The sequence below is a fragment of the Thalassophryne amazonica genome, chromosome 6, assembly GCF_902500255.1.
Source record: "Thalassophryne amazonica chromosome 6, fThaAma1.1, whole genome shotgun sequence".
NCBI classification, from domain to species: Eukaryota; Metazoa; Chordata; class Actinopteri; order Batrachoidiformes; family Batrachoididae; genus Thalassophryne; species Thalassophryne amazonica.
This window is the reverse complement of record NC_047108.1, coordinates 89,538,290-89,555,178: the sequence shown is the minus strand read 5'-3', so window position 1 is coordinate 89,555,178 and position 16,889 is coordinate 89,538,290. Positions and strand designations below refer to the sequence as shown.

Here is a 16,889-nt window from a genome sequence, read left to right as displayed (position 1 = left end):
ATCTGTGATAGTGAGCACTTCTCCTTTGCTGAGATAATCCATCCCACCTCACAGGTGTGCCATATCAAGATGCTGATTAGACACCATGATTAGTGCACAGGTGTGCCTTAGACTGCCCATAATAAAAGGCCACTCTGAAAGGTGCAGTTTTATCACACAGCACAATGCCACAGATGTCGCAAGATTTGAGGGAGCGTGCAATTGACATGCTGACAGCAGGAATGTCAACCAGAGCTGTTGCTCGTGTATTGAATGTTCATTTCTCTACCATAAGCCATCTCCAAAGGCGTTTCAGAGAATTTGGCAGTACATCCAACCAGCCTCACAACCGCAGACCACGTGTAACCACACCAGCCCAGGACCTCCACATCCAGCATGTTCACCTCCAAGATCGTCTGAGACCAGCCACTCGGACAGCTGCTGAAACAATCGGTTTGCATAACCAAAGAATTTCTGCACAAACTGTCAGAAACCGTCTCAGGGAAGCTCATCTGCATGCTCGTCGTCCACATCAGGGTCTTGACCTGACTCCAGTTCGTCATTGTAACCGACTTGAGTGGGCAAATGCTCACATTTGCTGGCGTTTGGCACGTTGGAGAGGTGTTCTCTTCATGGATGAATCCCGGTTCACACTGTTCAGGGCAGATGGCAGACAGCGTGTGTGGCGTTGTGTGGGTGAGCGGTTTTCTGATGTCAATGTTGTGGATCGAGTGGCCCATGGTGGTGGTGGGGTTATGGTATGGGCAGGCATCTGTTATGGATGAAGAACACAGGTGCATTTTATTGATGGCATTTTGAATGCACAGAGATACCGTGATGAGATCCTGAGGCCCATTATTGTGCCATACATCCGAGAACATCAACCTCATGTTGCAGCAGGATAATTCACGGCCCCATGTTGCAAGGATCTGTACACAATTCTTGGAAGCTGAAAATGTCCCAGTTCTTGCATGGCCGGCATACTCACCGGACATGTCACCCATTGAGCATGTTTGGGATGCTCTGGACTGGCGTATACGACAGCGTGTACCAGTTCCTGCCAGTATCCAGCAACTTCGCACAGCCATTGCAGAGGAGTGGACCAACATTCCACAGGCCACAATTGACAACCTGATCAACTCTATGCGAAGGAGATGTGTTGCACTGCATGAGGCAAATGGTGGTCACACCAGACACTGACTGGTATCCCCCCCAATAAAACAAAACTGCACCTTTCAGAGTGGCCTTTTATTGTGGACAGTCTAAGGCACACCTGTGCACTAATCATGGTGTCTAATCAGCATCTTGATATGGCACACCTGTGAGGTGGGATGGATTATCTCAGCAAAGGAGAAGTGCTCACTATCACAGATTTAGACTGGTTTGTGAACAATATTTGAGGGAAATGGTGATATTGTGTATGTGGAAAAAGTTTTAGATCTTTGAGTTCATCTCATACAAAATGGGAGCAAAACCAAAAGTGTTGCGTTTATATTTTTGTTGAGTGTAGATATTAGCACTCTACATTTGCCTGTTTTTTTTTTTTTTCTTTTTCTTAATGCCCCGTCTACACCGGACTGAGACCAATATAAGATCAACAAGATCATGACAGTTTGTCAACTCTCACAAGTCTTGGCTGATCTCCATTGTGATCTGTTATTTGTGTTTACACCAAACCCATATATGTCAACCCCTTTGAGGGTCCACCTGTATAACCAGTTGATAAAATCAACACAAAATCCTTATAACCTCCTAAACCGCACCAAAATCAGTCTAACACCAGGGATCTCCATGGGCTCTTTTATGGTGGAAGTCCTCCACAGTTAAATCCTCTTGCTCCACAGTAAAATGGCTTGCTGTCAATAAAATCAATGTCTACAAGTACATTGTAGGTATTTTGTACAAACTCAATATATTTCCCGTGAATATAGTGTCACACAGCTGTTCTATTTTTACAGAAACAAGAACTCACAGAGTAACAGATCACTGCTCTTAACAATCTTTGGCACCATCTGAGACTGCTCTGCCCTACGATTGGATATTGGAAAACCATGTGACGGTGAACCAGTTCCGATTGAACTCTCACATTGCACACATCATCACACAGCTTCTATGAGGAGTACAAAGATGGTGGATGGCTGGCCGAAGGTCCGCGGAGTTAAGAAAACAACAGTAAAAAAATTAATTTACAACAGAAAACCCTGAATATCCGTAAGACTTTATTTGTACGTCCATATGACTCTGAAACTCGGAAAAATCTGTATAATTTATGGACAATCCGTATAGGTTGACATGTATGCAAGCTTGCATTGTGACTGAATTGTGCGAGTGAAAATTATGTTAATATCCGTGGGCAGTGTTGCAACCCCATGCAGAGTCAGTTGAGAGTCCATTACGACCGATAGGATCAAGTTGTGAGTGAGTTGAAACATGGGAGAATTTATCAAGACAGATTATGAGACCCATGTCTATGTTACCTGGTCCCGCAACTTGTGTGAGTGTTTTAAAGAGTTCAGTAGACTCGCACACCTTTTGGAGGCCGATGGAGAGTGATGGCGACCAAGAGGGATCTTTTTTCCGACCATGGAGACCCCATTTGACCATCCTGCAACCCCAGTGGGAGTCACTGAGAGTGAGAGGCCACTTTTCGGTCGTAACTCGATCGTGAACTCGATGTAAACAGGGTGTAAAGATCTGTGGATTATCCATTTCCAAATTCAACAAGATGTTGAAAAGAAAGAGGGCAAAACAAATATGCTGGATCCATCACCTTAATCAGATCCAGTCCAAAAGTTAATGGTTTCTTCTTTGGCCGACACACCAGCATTTCACAAAGTTTCCAGAAAAAATTGGTTCAATAACCTAATCCTGCTCAAATTTGTCTCTAATAGTGACAGAGATATATGTGTGAAGTGTTGGTGGAGGTACAGTAAGTGCTCTCTGAGCCTCATAGTACTTTTTTGTCCAGGAAGTCACACCAGCTCCTTTGAATAGAATGACTGTTTCCATGTGGGCGATAAGTGTCTGTCATTCTCAGTGGACCCATCAGAGCTGGCAGGCAGGCATACTTGTGGCTTGTTGCCCGGAGCAACACCTGGTCCCGGCACACGCACCAAATGCATGCGACAGGTTTGTCCAGATGGGAGTGCCTACTTATCCACCGAGATTTACTCCATGAAAACAGCCAAACTGACACAAACAGTTACACTAAAGCAACAGTATCCAATTATTCAGTGTCTCTCCAGCACTCAGTCAAAACAGATTTAAGTTACAGCCAATGACAGCCTTGCACTTCCTCCCTGTCTTTGGTCCTCCAGAACAGCCAGATGGTGGAGCTGCAGAGGAATCAGCTACGTGATGACATCAAGGAGTACAAGTTCCGCGAGGCCCGTCTGCTGCAAGACTACACTGAACTGGAGGAGGAGAACATCTCGCTGCAGAAACAGGTTTCCATGCTCAAACAGAGCCAGGTGAGGATGGGCAAAGAGTGAGGGGCTTGTACTCAAGAGGAGGAAACATACAGGAATTTAAGAAAAGAAGTCCTTAATTTCACCTTTTGTGCCTTCAGAAAGTCTACATTTCCTCAGTCTCATTAATTAGACTTAATTAAAGTGGTAGCCTCTGGCTTTTCTTCTGAGCACTTTGAATAACACATTTTTTCCTATCTTCTAGCATTTCAGAAATGAGCTCAACAAGCCCCACACCTTCATCCTATTATCTTTGTCTCCTTCTCGTACTGATGATACTGCCAAACTGAGCACCAGTGTGTCAATATTCAGATTTTATTTTGATAATGAAAACATACTCTGCTACCATAAAAAGATGAGCAGTTGCTTTTGTCTACGGCATCACTTGGAAACAGAGCTTCCTTCTCATTATGGAACTACAGTCAGGTCCATAAGGGTGAAGATGAACGAAGACATGCTCGTACTGTCAACTTTCAGCTTGAATTCATGCTGAACATAAGCATAATGCATGAAACAGATGAGACTCTATGACTCCTGTTGGCGGGATGCCAGTCCTTCACAGTTTACTTCCCCAACCAAGACCAATGCCACTTTCATGGACATATACATTCAGATGATGTCAGATCAGCGTGCTGTCAGGCAAGGCAGCTCACTATACACCTGGAGCAACTTGGGGATTAAGTTTTGGTTTGACAAGGATTTGAACTATGGAGTTCAACGTTAGTGGTTTTAGAATAATATTGCAGTAACCATTTAGAAATTACAGCCATTTTTGTACATGGTGCATCCATTTTCACAGCCCACAAGTAATTGGGCAAACTAAATATTTATTTATTTATTTATTTATTGTTAAATAAATCACTTTTACACCCAGTTGTCTTTAGACAGAGGATGGATACATGAACATCTCCAAATCACTGAATATGTCTGGGACTTTATTTTCTTGAATTAATAAAAAAATAATAATACAAACATTGTGGGACTGGATGGTAAATCTGACTGGAGTATTCAGAACTGAGCCAGCATTCAAGATGTAACTAGTGAGGGAAGCCACCAAGACACCCCTGACAACTCTGAAGGAGTTACAGGCTTCTGTGACTGTGTTTGGAGAAACTGTGAATGTCCAATTTGGTCTGTTGTTTCATGGCGGAGTGGAACGGAGAAGAACTTTCATTCAAGAAAACAGCTCAGATCAAACCTGGAGTCTCCCATGTGCCTTCTGGAAAACTGCAGCTGAAATTCCATGTGTTTTTAAGAAAATCCTTCTCTCTGGGTGTAAGTCCTCAATGCTGAATTCAAATTTTTGTTGAACCACTTCAATTAAATCTGACAGTCAACACACTACAAGCACATGTTTGTTTTGGTTCAACTCCACTGTGGTAGATTAGAGGTAAAATTGCAAAAATTGTCACTGTCCAATTAGTTCTGGATCTGACTGCAGTTGTCATTCTTTATACAAGATTCCAGATTCAAACTCATGACTTTATCCAGATGAGAAACGAGGCTGTTGATTTTCTTCGTGAAATGAAATCTGTCGACTCGAGGAGGATACTCAGTTCCTTAACAGTCAGATGTCCTGGATTATGTTTCTGTGGTCATCATGGGGAGCATAAAACAAATCAAACTGGGTTCTACATTCAAATAAAAGAAAAAAAGAATTAAAACGGGATTCTGATATCAAATTAACTAAGAACTAATTAAAAGGGAAATCAAATGGATAAGTTGTAGATTTACATGCTCTTAAGTAATACTAACTTTTGTTTTTGACCCCACTGGTTTGCCACACATGAACAAGTTTGAACGGTCTTCTGTGTACATTTTGTTCACTCCCCTGTCCAGGTGGAATTTGAGGGTCTGAAACATGAAATCCGCCGACTCGAGGAGGATACTCAGTTCCTTAACAGCCAGCTGGAGGATGCCATCCGCCTAAAAGAAATCGCTGAACGTCAGCTTGGGGAGTCTCTGGAAACCATCAAGACTGAACGTGAGCTGAAAGCTTCTCTGAGGAAGGAGCTTTCGCACTACATGAGCATTGGAGATTCTTTGTACCACAGGTAAGTGGAGAAACCAACAACACCATCCCATGGATTAGTATACAAGCCCAAGAACACTAATTGACAAAGCGCGCCCTGATTTTTTCTTTAATCCCTTTAGCATCTCTTTGGATGGTCTTAAATTCAGCGACGATGCCACCACTGAACCTAATAATGATGAGGCGCTGCTCGGTTACGAGAATAGTTTCAGTAAACTGGCCAATGCCATCAATGACGACAACCGCATCTCCACACCCAAGAAGGAAGAGATATTCCGTCCTGCACCCAGCCTGGTAGATGACCTGCTGAGCGAACTCAACATCTCTGAGATCCAGAAGCTCAAACAGCAGCTCATGCAGGTTTGTTGTATGTTTGTTTGTTTGTTTGTTTTTACCAGCCTGAACACTGTCAGTGGTTAAAGATGTTCCTGACCCATCAACCAGGTTCACTGAATAGCACTCATGCATTCTGCAGGCAAGCAGAAATGTCACATTATTTGCACAGTGTATTTTCAGAGAAGTGGAAAATCAATATCAAATTGCCTGTAAATGATGCAATAATCTGTTTCTGCACAATTTGTCTGTTGACAGACTACATTTAAGATGAGCCCCAAGTCAAAAACAGTAAATAAGCTTGTTTTCACAAATGTTTTCAGTGAGAGACAAAGACACTCATTTCTTTCTTTATTTTGCCGCTTAAGCATGTTTTTTAAATTTTGTAATTAACAAATTTAGATTTGCAGTGGTTCCCACAGAATTACTGAGGACGGCAGAACTACTTATTTGAATCATTGTGTCTGAACAGCTGAGTGATGTAGAGTGTTTTGACTAAATTCCCTTATAACAAAGTTAATCCACAGAGACACACACCCTCCGGCCTCTCCTGGTCTGTAGGGTAGCATGTGGCAGAACTGGTAAACCTGCCATCTGGTCATTCATTACCCCATGAGGTGAAGGCCATGGCTGAGTTGGCACCATGGATACAAGAGTAAATTGACAACCTGATGATAATGATTGTTTTCAGGACTAAAACGTTAATATTTTCTTCCTCTCTCTGTTCATCAAATATAAATACTGTTGCTAGATTTAAATGTGAATTTGTGGTCACCTTAAGACTGCCCCCAGAGTGACACAACAACCCATTTCAGCCTCCTGCAAGATTATTGTGTAGATTCTAGGAATGAGGACAAGGCAGATGAGATTCTTTTTCCCATTTGTCTGATGTAATTTTATTGATTATTCACTCTCTGACTCCTCCCAGACATCCGCTCCTCGGATATTAGTCACTGGAAAGCACTCACCACAACAAAAATGGATTCTGTAAGTGCAGGATAAAGAGTCCTGGTGGCACAAGCAGTCCACAAGCTCTTTGACAAATATATCTAATTCCTTCATTAGTTATGAATCGGGGAGAATGATGCATCGCATACTATGATAATTGTATTGCGAAGCCTTTATTAAATTTTAATGTTTTCTGAGGTGTGTATTATGATACTATTAAAAGTCAACTGGTCCATGGAGGAAATAATGATCTCTTGAAGTAGTATAAATGATTTATAGAGATGCAAAAACAAAACTGATAACATGAAGGATTACAGTATCGAGGTCCTTAACATGCTACTGGGGGATTATATAGACCTTTGGGAGGTGTTTCTAAGGAACAGAACTGTCAACTGACTATGATGTTCCTATTTGTGTTCCATGTTATGGCTTCATGAACAACTGGTTAATGCAACCATTGGACTCTGTATGTGTGGTTGATAAGCTTCATCATTTCTATTTCTGTTTCTATCACCCAACTTGGTTGGAATATTATTTGGGAAGATATCTGAAGCTGGCTAGTGTTTGGAAAGGTTCGGAAAAAGCTCAAGGTCAACAAAAACTCTCATCTCATGTTCAGCTGCTTATCTGGGATCGGGTCACGAGGGCAACAGCTCAAGCAGGGGACTCCAAAGTTCCCTTTCCCTGGCCACATTAACTGCCTCTGACTGGAGGATACAGAGGCGTTCTCAGGCCAGCATGGAGATATAATGTCTCCACCTAGTCGTGGGTCTTTCCCAGGGTCTCCTCCCAGCTGGAACACCTCCCTAGGGAAGCACCCAGGACGCATCCTTACCCCGAACCACCTCAGGTGGCTCCTTTCAGCACGAAGGAGCAGTGGCTCTACTCCAAGGTCCTCATGGATGGCCAGGCTTCTCACCTCATCATAATAATAATAATAATAACCTTTATTTAACCAGGTAGAAATTCCATTGAGATCGAAACCTCTTTTACAAGGATGACCTGGCCAAGAAAGGGAGCAGCACATGTCATAATGGACAGGTTAACATCAACATGAGAATGTTGGTGATACATAAAATACAATTATCTTGGTCATAACATTGCACATGATGTAAAGTCTCAAGCAGGATTAGATTTAGAAACCTGGGCATTGCGCAAAAGAATCCCATTTGCAATCTTGTAAAATAACCGGTAAGGTGTTCAAGGAAGTCAGTCTGGGCAGTTTCAGTTTGGATTGGAGAACGGCCCTTATCTCTAAGGGAGACTCCAGCCACCCTCCTGAGTAAACCTATTTCGGCCGCTTGTACCCCCGATGTAGTTCTGACCCGACTCTTATGGCCATAGATGAGAGTAGGAACGAAGATTGACCAGTAGATGGAGAGCTTCATCTTTTGGCTCAGCTCCCTTTTCGTCACAACAGTACGGTGGAGCGAGTGCAAAAGCATGACTTGGGCAAAACTTTTTTAGACACAGCTGACTGTGAACAACCAACATCTTTTGCAACATTGCGTGATGATTTACCCTCTTTTAAGAGTTTGATAATCCTCTCCTTTGTTTCAATTGACATCTCTCATGTTGGAGCCATGATTCATGTCAGTCCACTTGGTGCAACAGCTATCCAAGGTGTGATCACTTCTTTTTAGATGCAGACTAACTAGCAGATCTGATTTGATGCAGGTGTTAGTTTTGGGGATGAAAATTTACAGGGTGATTCCATAATTTATTCCCCAGAATTGAGTGAGTCCATATTTTTTTCCCTCTACTTGGTCTAAAAAAGTAACCGTTACTAACACAATTTTTTTTCCTGATTTCTTATAGTGTTTCTTAAAGCCAGAAAGTTGCCATTTGAAATTACTTTAGTTCTGTGTCATGTCTGTGATCTGCATTTTTTCTACAAAATTAAACAACTGAATGAACATCCTCCGAGGGCGGTGATTCCATAATTATTGCCAGGGGTTGTATCAGACTTATTTTATCTTGACATCATGAGGATGCATCATGCATTATAGATTTTCATGTTAGAATAATTTGTAAGAAACTAACATGTAATCTACATAATTAACTTTTTAAAAATTTTTAAATTGAATCTTCATAATACAACCTGCTCTGATAAATAATGTATTCAAGTGAGCATGACAGCGTTAGCATTATTATTTACAGATTAGCTCTTGAAATAGGTCAGAGATTAAAATGTGTGAAAAGTGATATGCCCAGGGTCTCTGCCAGCACTTTGTTGAACAGCGCCCAGCAAATTTTCAAGGTCATCCCAACTCTGATGCTGGACTAGTGAGCAAAAGCGGATCACATGTAGCACAATCCTGATATCTGGCACAGATATGGCATGGCAGATAATCTAATTATTCGAGTGATTCATTAAGATATTTTCTTTGAAAGAAATCATGCAGGTGATGTTACATAAGCACAGCAAGTCGAGCAGTCATTGCTTAATGTATTTTCATATGATATTCTCATTCTTTTTGCCTATCTTCTCAGATGGAGCGTGAGAAAGTAAACCTGTTATCAACCCTACAAGACTCTCAGAAACAGTTAGAGCAGGCTCACGGCGCTCTGTCAGAGCATCAGGAGAAGGTAAACCGCCTCACTGAGAACCTCAACGCTATCCGCAAACTCCAGGCTAGTAAAGAGCGCCAGTCCGCACTGGACAACGAGAAAGAACGCGATAGCCACGAAGACGGAGATTACTATGAAGTGGACATCAATGGGCCTGAGATCCTTGAGTGCAAGTACAAGGTACCTATCTCCTGATAGCAGAGTGCACAGAATTAAAAAAAAAACTGCAGCAGAACTGATAATGTAGATCTATTATGTTTTGATTTAAATGTACTCAAAAGTTGTTCTCCTTTTGCTAGGTTGCTGTGTCTGAGGCAGGAGAGCTAAGAGAGGAGCTGAAGACTCTGAAAGCAGAATACCAGACTTGCCAGTCCCGTTACGAGGAGGAGCGCACCCGCCTGGAGAGTGATGTTACAACGCTTGGTGAAAAACTGGCCGTTCTGGAGAAGATAAGTCAAGCCGAAAAGGAAGAGAAGACAAAGCTAGAGAAGGAGCTGCGCAAGGTGTGGGTTTTGCTGTTGGTATTTTATTTCCTGGCAGACTTTATGCAATTCCCCCATTGAGTCCAACAATATGACCAAAGTGTACCTAATTAATTTCTCTGGTTGTGCATCTTCAGTTGAGTGATGTGGCAGGCGAGTCGCAGGGGAGTCTGAGCGTGGCACAGGATGAGCTGGTCACTTTCAGCGAAGAACTGGCGACCCTATACAACCACGTCTGCATGTGCAACAACGAAACACCCAACCGCGTTATGCTTGATTTCTACAAAGAGGGCAAAGGCGGTAGGAGCAGTCCAGAGGGCCGTGGCCGTCGCTCGCCTATCTTGCTCACCAAGGGCCTCTTCCCTGAACCCGGAAAGACAGACCTAACCGACAGAGCCCCTTCACCACTGTCGTCCCTGCCTTCTCCTGTGTCTGACCACCGCCGCGAGCCCATGAACATCTACAATCTGGTGGCTATCATCAGAGACCAGATCAAGCACCTGCAGCTGGCTGTGGATCGCACCACAGAGTTGTCACGCCAGAGGATGGCCTCTCTGGAGCTTGGCACTGTGGCTGATAAGGACAAGGAAGCCTGCATGGAAGAAATCCTTAAACTGAAATCTCTTCTCAGCACCAAGAGGGAACAGATTGCTACTCTGAGGACGGTCCTCAAGGCCAACAAGCAGGTCGGTTGATCTGTTTTGTCTCCCATACCTACAGAATGCCTGCTTGCTGTCAGACACAAAGAGAAGCCAGAGCTGCCAGCTGTTTTGAAGTCTTTTCAGCTGCTGCAGCAAATGCATTCCGTTGAGCTCTATTACAAATTCTGGTGGAGACAACTGCTTTTGGGTGTCAGGAGTCTAGAGTATGTGTGTAGACAGAAATGTTCTCCAAAGTAGAAAGAAACACATAGATCAAACTTTGTAGATACAGCCAACTGTTTATCCAGTTGTTGTGGTAGCCATTTAAAGTATGCTTGGCTCCCCTAAACCACACGTGTATGGTTTTTAAACCAGCAACTAGCAATAGCAGGCATAAATGATTGAGATGTTTTGAGAAAATGAGGTCATGTGATTACATATAGCAGAAACAGACTTGCGTCAGAACGTGTGTTGCCAACACCTTCCAGCTGCTCTCACGCTTATGTTCTCATTGTCTACAGACAGCTGAAGTGGCGCTGGCCAACCTGAAGAGCAAGTATGAGAATGAAAAAGCCATGGTAACCGAGACCATGATGAAACTGAGGAACGAGCTCAAAGCCCTGAAAGAAGACGCTGCCACTTTTTCCTCGCTCCGTGCCATGTTTGCCACACGGTAAGCCTCAAGCTGTTTGGTGGTCATGTCACTTCTCCTACTCTTCATAATTTTTGTCTGCCAGCAAAGACATGACGTTCTATCTATACCAAAAGTTATCCCATGAAATGTATCTGGCAGTAATTGGCACACGTAGGCAGCCCCTAGTGTTTGAAATGACTTCCAGACTGTGCATGTACATGTGGAGCTGATTCACATTATCTTAGAGACAACACAGCAATGTCCTTGACTTTCTGACTACTGCTAACTTCAGACAAAGTATCACATTTCTTAGTAATATAATATCAAACTCTTCTGTGGACATATAATATTTTATTATTGATGTGCACATCCTCTTCTCTTCTCCATGTCCTTCCTTTCTCCTCGTCTCTTCTTCTCTCTTTACATAGCCACACATTGTGACTATTATCTCCGCCATGGAGGTAATATGGTAATATTTTCAGTGTTGTTTGTCTGCTAGAAGGATTACACAAAAACAGCTGAACCAGTTTTTGTGAAACTTGGAATTGTTGGCTAATGATCCAAATAGGAAACTATTCATTTTGAAGTGTATCTGATTAAGGTTTTTTTTTCTCCACTTTCTTTAACATTGCGCGATTGGGCAATTCAGCAGCGTTCCATCAATTTATCATAAATGAATAATAAGCCATCACAAAAAAATAGGTATTCACATTATGAGACATGTCAATTTATTTAATTAGGTACAGATCTCTCTAACGGTACAAATTTTTGAGTTTTGTTCAGGGTAGTTGTAACAGATCAAGTATGGAGCCCCATGTTTATTTGATTCAAGTTATGCATTGGATGACCTTCTTGTCGCAGCTCCAAATGTCCAAGGAGAATGGGACATGGGTGGCCTTGATCTGAAGACCTTACTGGGAGGCAGGTGTGCATATTAACTAGCCTACAATATTTATTTCACTATTTCACTACTTTTTGGCTTATGTGCTGCCCTGATCTACCGGAAAATTGGCAAGACTGCCGCATCAAGAACCACGGCCCCTCGCTTGTCCTTCATGATTAACGAGGTTGGCAAGGCAGTGCATTCTCAGACTGCGATGACTCTTGAACTCAGACACAAATTGGATGACATCTTGAAGCAGATGCGTGCCTTGCAGTTGAAGTTGAAGATTTCAGAGGCCGGTGAATATTCTTAATTCATAATTGGGAATATTCTTAATTCATAATTGGGATTTGGTTGTGCAAGTGGAACTGTTAAAAAGTGTTATTTACTGCTCAAATCATAACATTGCAGGGATATCAAGCCTGAAGGTCAAATTGCCCAACTGTTTTCCTCCAGAGGAATTTTTTTTCGGCCTGGGGATCATTTGGCTGTTTCTTATCTCAACTCACAAAGACAATAAGCTGCTTTTCACAGGACTGAAGCATGCTCCATTCCCTCCCCCACCCGTCTCCTATCTCCCATCAACACTCCCCTCTCTGGCGCCTGCTAACGTCACTCCTTTCCCCTTCTGCGGGGGCGGTGCAGTTTTAGCTGCAGCACCCGTTCTTCCCCCCAAGCTGACGGCAGCGCATCTCAGGGTTGCTACGTGGCCTTCACCCACTTGCCTCAATTCGGAGAACGGACTTCTTCAAACTTAGTGCACATAAACAATGTCAGATGTGTATGTGCTGTCTTTAATTCTGATGTGTGCCATTATTACGGTAAACAAGTAATAATTGTGGACTAATTGCTGTCTGAGGTAACTGGAGTGTAAACATAATTTCTCCACTGTGAGATCAATAAAGTATATCTCATATAGCCAGTGTGCTGTAACTCCCTACCTAGTTCTTACTGAAGTTGATTTCCAAGTAATATTCACTTGAGTTTGACAAGTGGTGTTGGGTGGTGTTGCTGTAGATCAACAGACATGTTTGATGTATTTCCTCCTCTTTGAAATTTAATTTTGCATGTTAGGTTGCCTTCCCTCTATAAACCAAAGGCCCTTTATGTTTTCTTTTTTCGATAATTGAAAGAGTCTGGTGACGATTAGGTATCTTTGCTACCAGGTCTCTTTGGAGGATCCTTGGATGGAACTGAATGGCATTGTGTCTAATGAACCTTTATTTGGAGCGAATCAGATGAGCAGTACCACTTGTGTATTAAGAGAGCCTCAACTACAGCTTTTTGACCAAGTGGTACTTATCAGTGTCGAGGAACCCAGTGGCTGGAGAAGGCCAAGGAGACGCCACTGTTTCACCTCGCTGTGGCAGATAGATTGTTACATTCGAGAGGTGAAAATGGACCAGTTGTCTGCCACTAAGGTTGCCATCCGTAGCAGTTCTGTAGTTTGGTGGAAACGGCGACATGCCCAGACTGGACTTGAATTAGTGATACGGTTTTAGCTATGATACATGTGATTTAGCTTTGTGAAGCTCACTAACTGAACAGTGTGGACTTGTTTTGAGGAGTTCATATTAACAGTATTGAAAATTACTGCTGTAGTATGTTTTATACCCAAAGGGGGGAATACAAATAAGGTCATAATGCTGTTAATCATATGATAACTGTATTATTGATACTGTGAGGACTGTACCTTTCTCAATATTGAATGTAGTGTAGATAATCTGGGTAGTCCTATATGTCTAAGTAGGTTTTTTGTTTTGTTCTGCGAGTGGTATGGTGTTCATGTGTGGAGCACTGTACCAATAATCTTTTGTGTCTCTGACGAGAAGCCAGTCAAAGGTTTTGGCATAATCCTACTTCATCTTGGTCTGGATTAAACATTAGCCCACATGGCAGTCTCCTGGCCTGCATGGTGTTTGTTTACTTGTGTATCTGCTCCTGTGTGTGCTTGTGGTTGTACTTTTCTGTGCTGGATGCACAATCTTAATCTTAATTTTGTTGCAGATATTGTGTTTCATCAGATGTTGATACTTGTTCTTATATATCAGCTATTCCGTCTACATTTAAGACTTGGTGCAGTCCTCACTGACGCTAAAGATGTGCAGAGGGACCAAGGGAGGAGCAGGAGGAGGAGGGGGGCAAGGAGGGATGTATTATAGGATGAAGGTTAGAGAGGCTGCAGGGAATGTGTGGGCAGCTGAGCGCCCCTCATGTTACTCGTACAGTAATTCAATACCTTTGCCTGAAGTGCTCTTGCTGAAGTAACTCCATATAGCTGCAGTGCTAATCAATTAGTAACAGGAGGAAAACTCCACCATCTAAAAATACCAGAGTCTGTCTTGTTGTGAGGATTTGGTGCATTCCAGAGCCGGCCGGGCGGATGTCCATTACGTTAAACTATCTGCACCAAGGCTTCAAACAAAGGTAGTTGTTACATGTAACTGCAGAATTTGTGCACTTTTTTGCACAACCCTTGTTACCTTTAGTGTTCTACTATATCAAGGTCAATGCATGTTTCTTGACGATCTTTTGAGAGTCCTGTCAAACTGTCCCGTCACTGCATTTGGTGGTCTAAGAGTTTATGTCTTAATTCCATTCACCCCGATTATGGGACTAAAGTATTGGTATGTAAATTTCTTGCTGCAAAGTTGGGTCTGGGAACTCTTTCAGAGGCTGGGGGACTTTCCTGACTGAGGTTTCCCACACTCTTCCCCCTCTTTTGTAACCCCGTCCCCCTTCCTTCCTTCCCTCCCCACCACCAAACACCCGCTCCTCTAGTTGTCTGTAAAAGAAAGGGAGGAAGAAGGGAGGTTTTGAGTTAAAGCCCACTGCTGGAACTGAGTTTGACAGTATTCTTATAGCATGTGTGAAGGTGGATTCCTAAAATTATTATGATACAAATGATTGCACAAAGGGAACGAGCGTTGAAGTGGATTGGGGAGGACATACAGGTGTTTGCATCATCCTTTGTCTGTTATAGACTAAGCGACTTGAGGTGGTGGAAAAGTTGTGTTTTTATGTTTTGTGCCGTGAGAATTTCATGATGAGCGATATGGGGCTGAATGTTGTCTCGCTTCCTGTCCAGCTGGCGTCTCTGGTGTTGTGTTAACAGTAAACAGCTGCCTCCACATGCCTTGTACATGTCTCAATGCAAAGCACCAGCTAATTCTTCACAATAGTCCCAGTTCCTACTCAGACACCTTGTGTCAGGATGCTATTCTGTTGTCTTATTCTTTAAGTTCCTGTTGTTACTGCTGTAATATCTGTCCTACCGTGACCAATCAGAGACCAGACGAGACTACATTTGAAGCGGTTTGTGTGTGTTTCTGCACTGTGAGGGTGTTATTGATTGGGTACCTTTAAAACGACAGCAGGATTCCTTACGGTTCCATGCCATTAGCTGTTCTGTGGCTGCTGTAATTCAGCCCTGTGAAATGCAGAGTGTGTGTTTATCAATGATGTGAATATAACTGTTCATCCTCAAAAGGCCAGCAGCCGCCTGTTGGCCCCCCTCAACCATTGTGCCACCACATCCCATTAGGAGGCCAAAAAGGCTTCTATTGTATGCCTCCAGTCCCTACAATAGACTCCTCAGTGTTTTTCCCGGGAAAAACGCGACCTCTCCCAGGCTTACCCCCCGTCTGAACTGTCTGAAGGAGCGTTCCCTCCGCTCCAGGATCCGCCCCCATCTCATAGTGGGTTTAATGAAGCAAAGCTGATCTCTATTGTCTCGGTGTGTGCCCCATTGGGAATCAAACCACATCCACAACAGGAGTCAGTGGTAGTTTGTTTGTTTGGTGGTCCGTCAGGGTCAGAGTTCACATGGTGCAGGATCACACGCAGTAAAAAAAAAAAAAAAAAACATCTGTGTTACCAAGTCATTCGATTCTCATATTCTTTTTAGCACATACACAAAACAAAGAGTTTGTCAGTAGTATGAAATAATTCAGTGCAGTCTGATATCCAGCTGGTAGATTTTTAGGATTCAGTGATAAATCCTGAAAGAAATGCAAAAGATTTGTACCACACCCACAAAAACACCATATCACCTACTAACATTTTCTGTCTGCCCCGACCTCCTCAAAATGTAATGATGGCTAACTGCACAGTTTCAGCTGGTTTTGTAAAACTAGCTTCTACTAACACACTCAGTGTTGCAAATTGAATAAATTACTTTAAAATAACCTTGTTCCACACATTTATGCAAATCTGCTTGAAATTATAATTGCATTTGACATTTCCAAAGAAGCATTTTCAGCTATTATTAAAAAAAAAACTTAATATGAATAATCAGCCTATTTGCAACGTTTAAAAAATAATTTACGCGACCCTCTTCCACCACAGGCCCAACTTCCCAAAAATAACTGCATTAAAAACTATCCTGTGTTGCAATAAGCGAAGTGCGCAATGCATCTGCGCATGCGAAAGGTCAAACGGCGGCAAAAATTCCAGCTCCCAAACTCACACCGCTCCCATTGAATTTCATATACAGTAGCATTAGTGGACTGTAAAAGTTAAGGCTTTTACAGGGATTGTTTCAAAGCCTTTAAGCCTTAAGCGACACATACAGTAATGACAGGGGCGCACTGTGCTGTTTTCAAATGCTCGAACGGAATTTCTAGGCTTGAAAGTTGGCTGAAAACACACGATTGCAAAGCTCCGCCGAGTCCACACAAAGACGGAAAGAAGAAGAAATGTGGTCGTAAACCTCTGTTCATTCTACACAATGTCGCCACAGAAAAGAAAGATCCAGACGGACGTAAAAGACGGACTAAAATTGTAATTTTCTTGCGCACATTTATTTTGTCAATATCCTGAAACCGTGCCGCCGTTTTCGTGCATCGGCTTATGACTGTAATGTTGTGCCATGAATGATGTGGCGCGTAATATGTAAAATTGACATGTTCTATAAACAA

The 16,889-nt window shown here is 42.7% G+C and overlaps 1 protein-coding gene across 2 annotated transcripts in view; it reads left to right on the top strand.

Moving 5' to 3' along the window:
• LOC117512618 (protein bicaudal D homolog 2-like) overlaps positions 1-16,889 on the top strand; it is a 97,374-nt gene that overhangs the window by 68,643 nt on the left and 11,842 nt on the right. For both annotated transcript variants that reach the window (XM_034172761.1, XM_034172759.1), the window contains exons 3-9: positions 3,297-3,449; positions 5,286-5,500; positions 5,601-5,838; positions 9,253-9,510; positions 9,630-9,833; positions 9,950-10,498; positions 10,975-11,126. In XM_034172761.1, the coding sequence (XP_034028652.1) occupies positions 3,297-3,449; positions 5,286-5,500; positions 5,601-5,838; positions 9,253-9,510; positions 9,630-9,833; positions 9,950-10,498; positions 10,975-11,126 (1,769 nt within the window). The remainder of the gene's footprint in view (positions 1-3,296; positions 3,450-5,285; positions 5,501-5,600; positions 5,839-9,252; positions 9,511-9,629; positions 9,834-9,949; positions 10,499-10,974; positions 11,127-16,889) is intronic.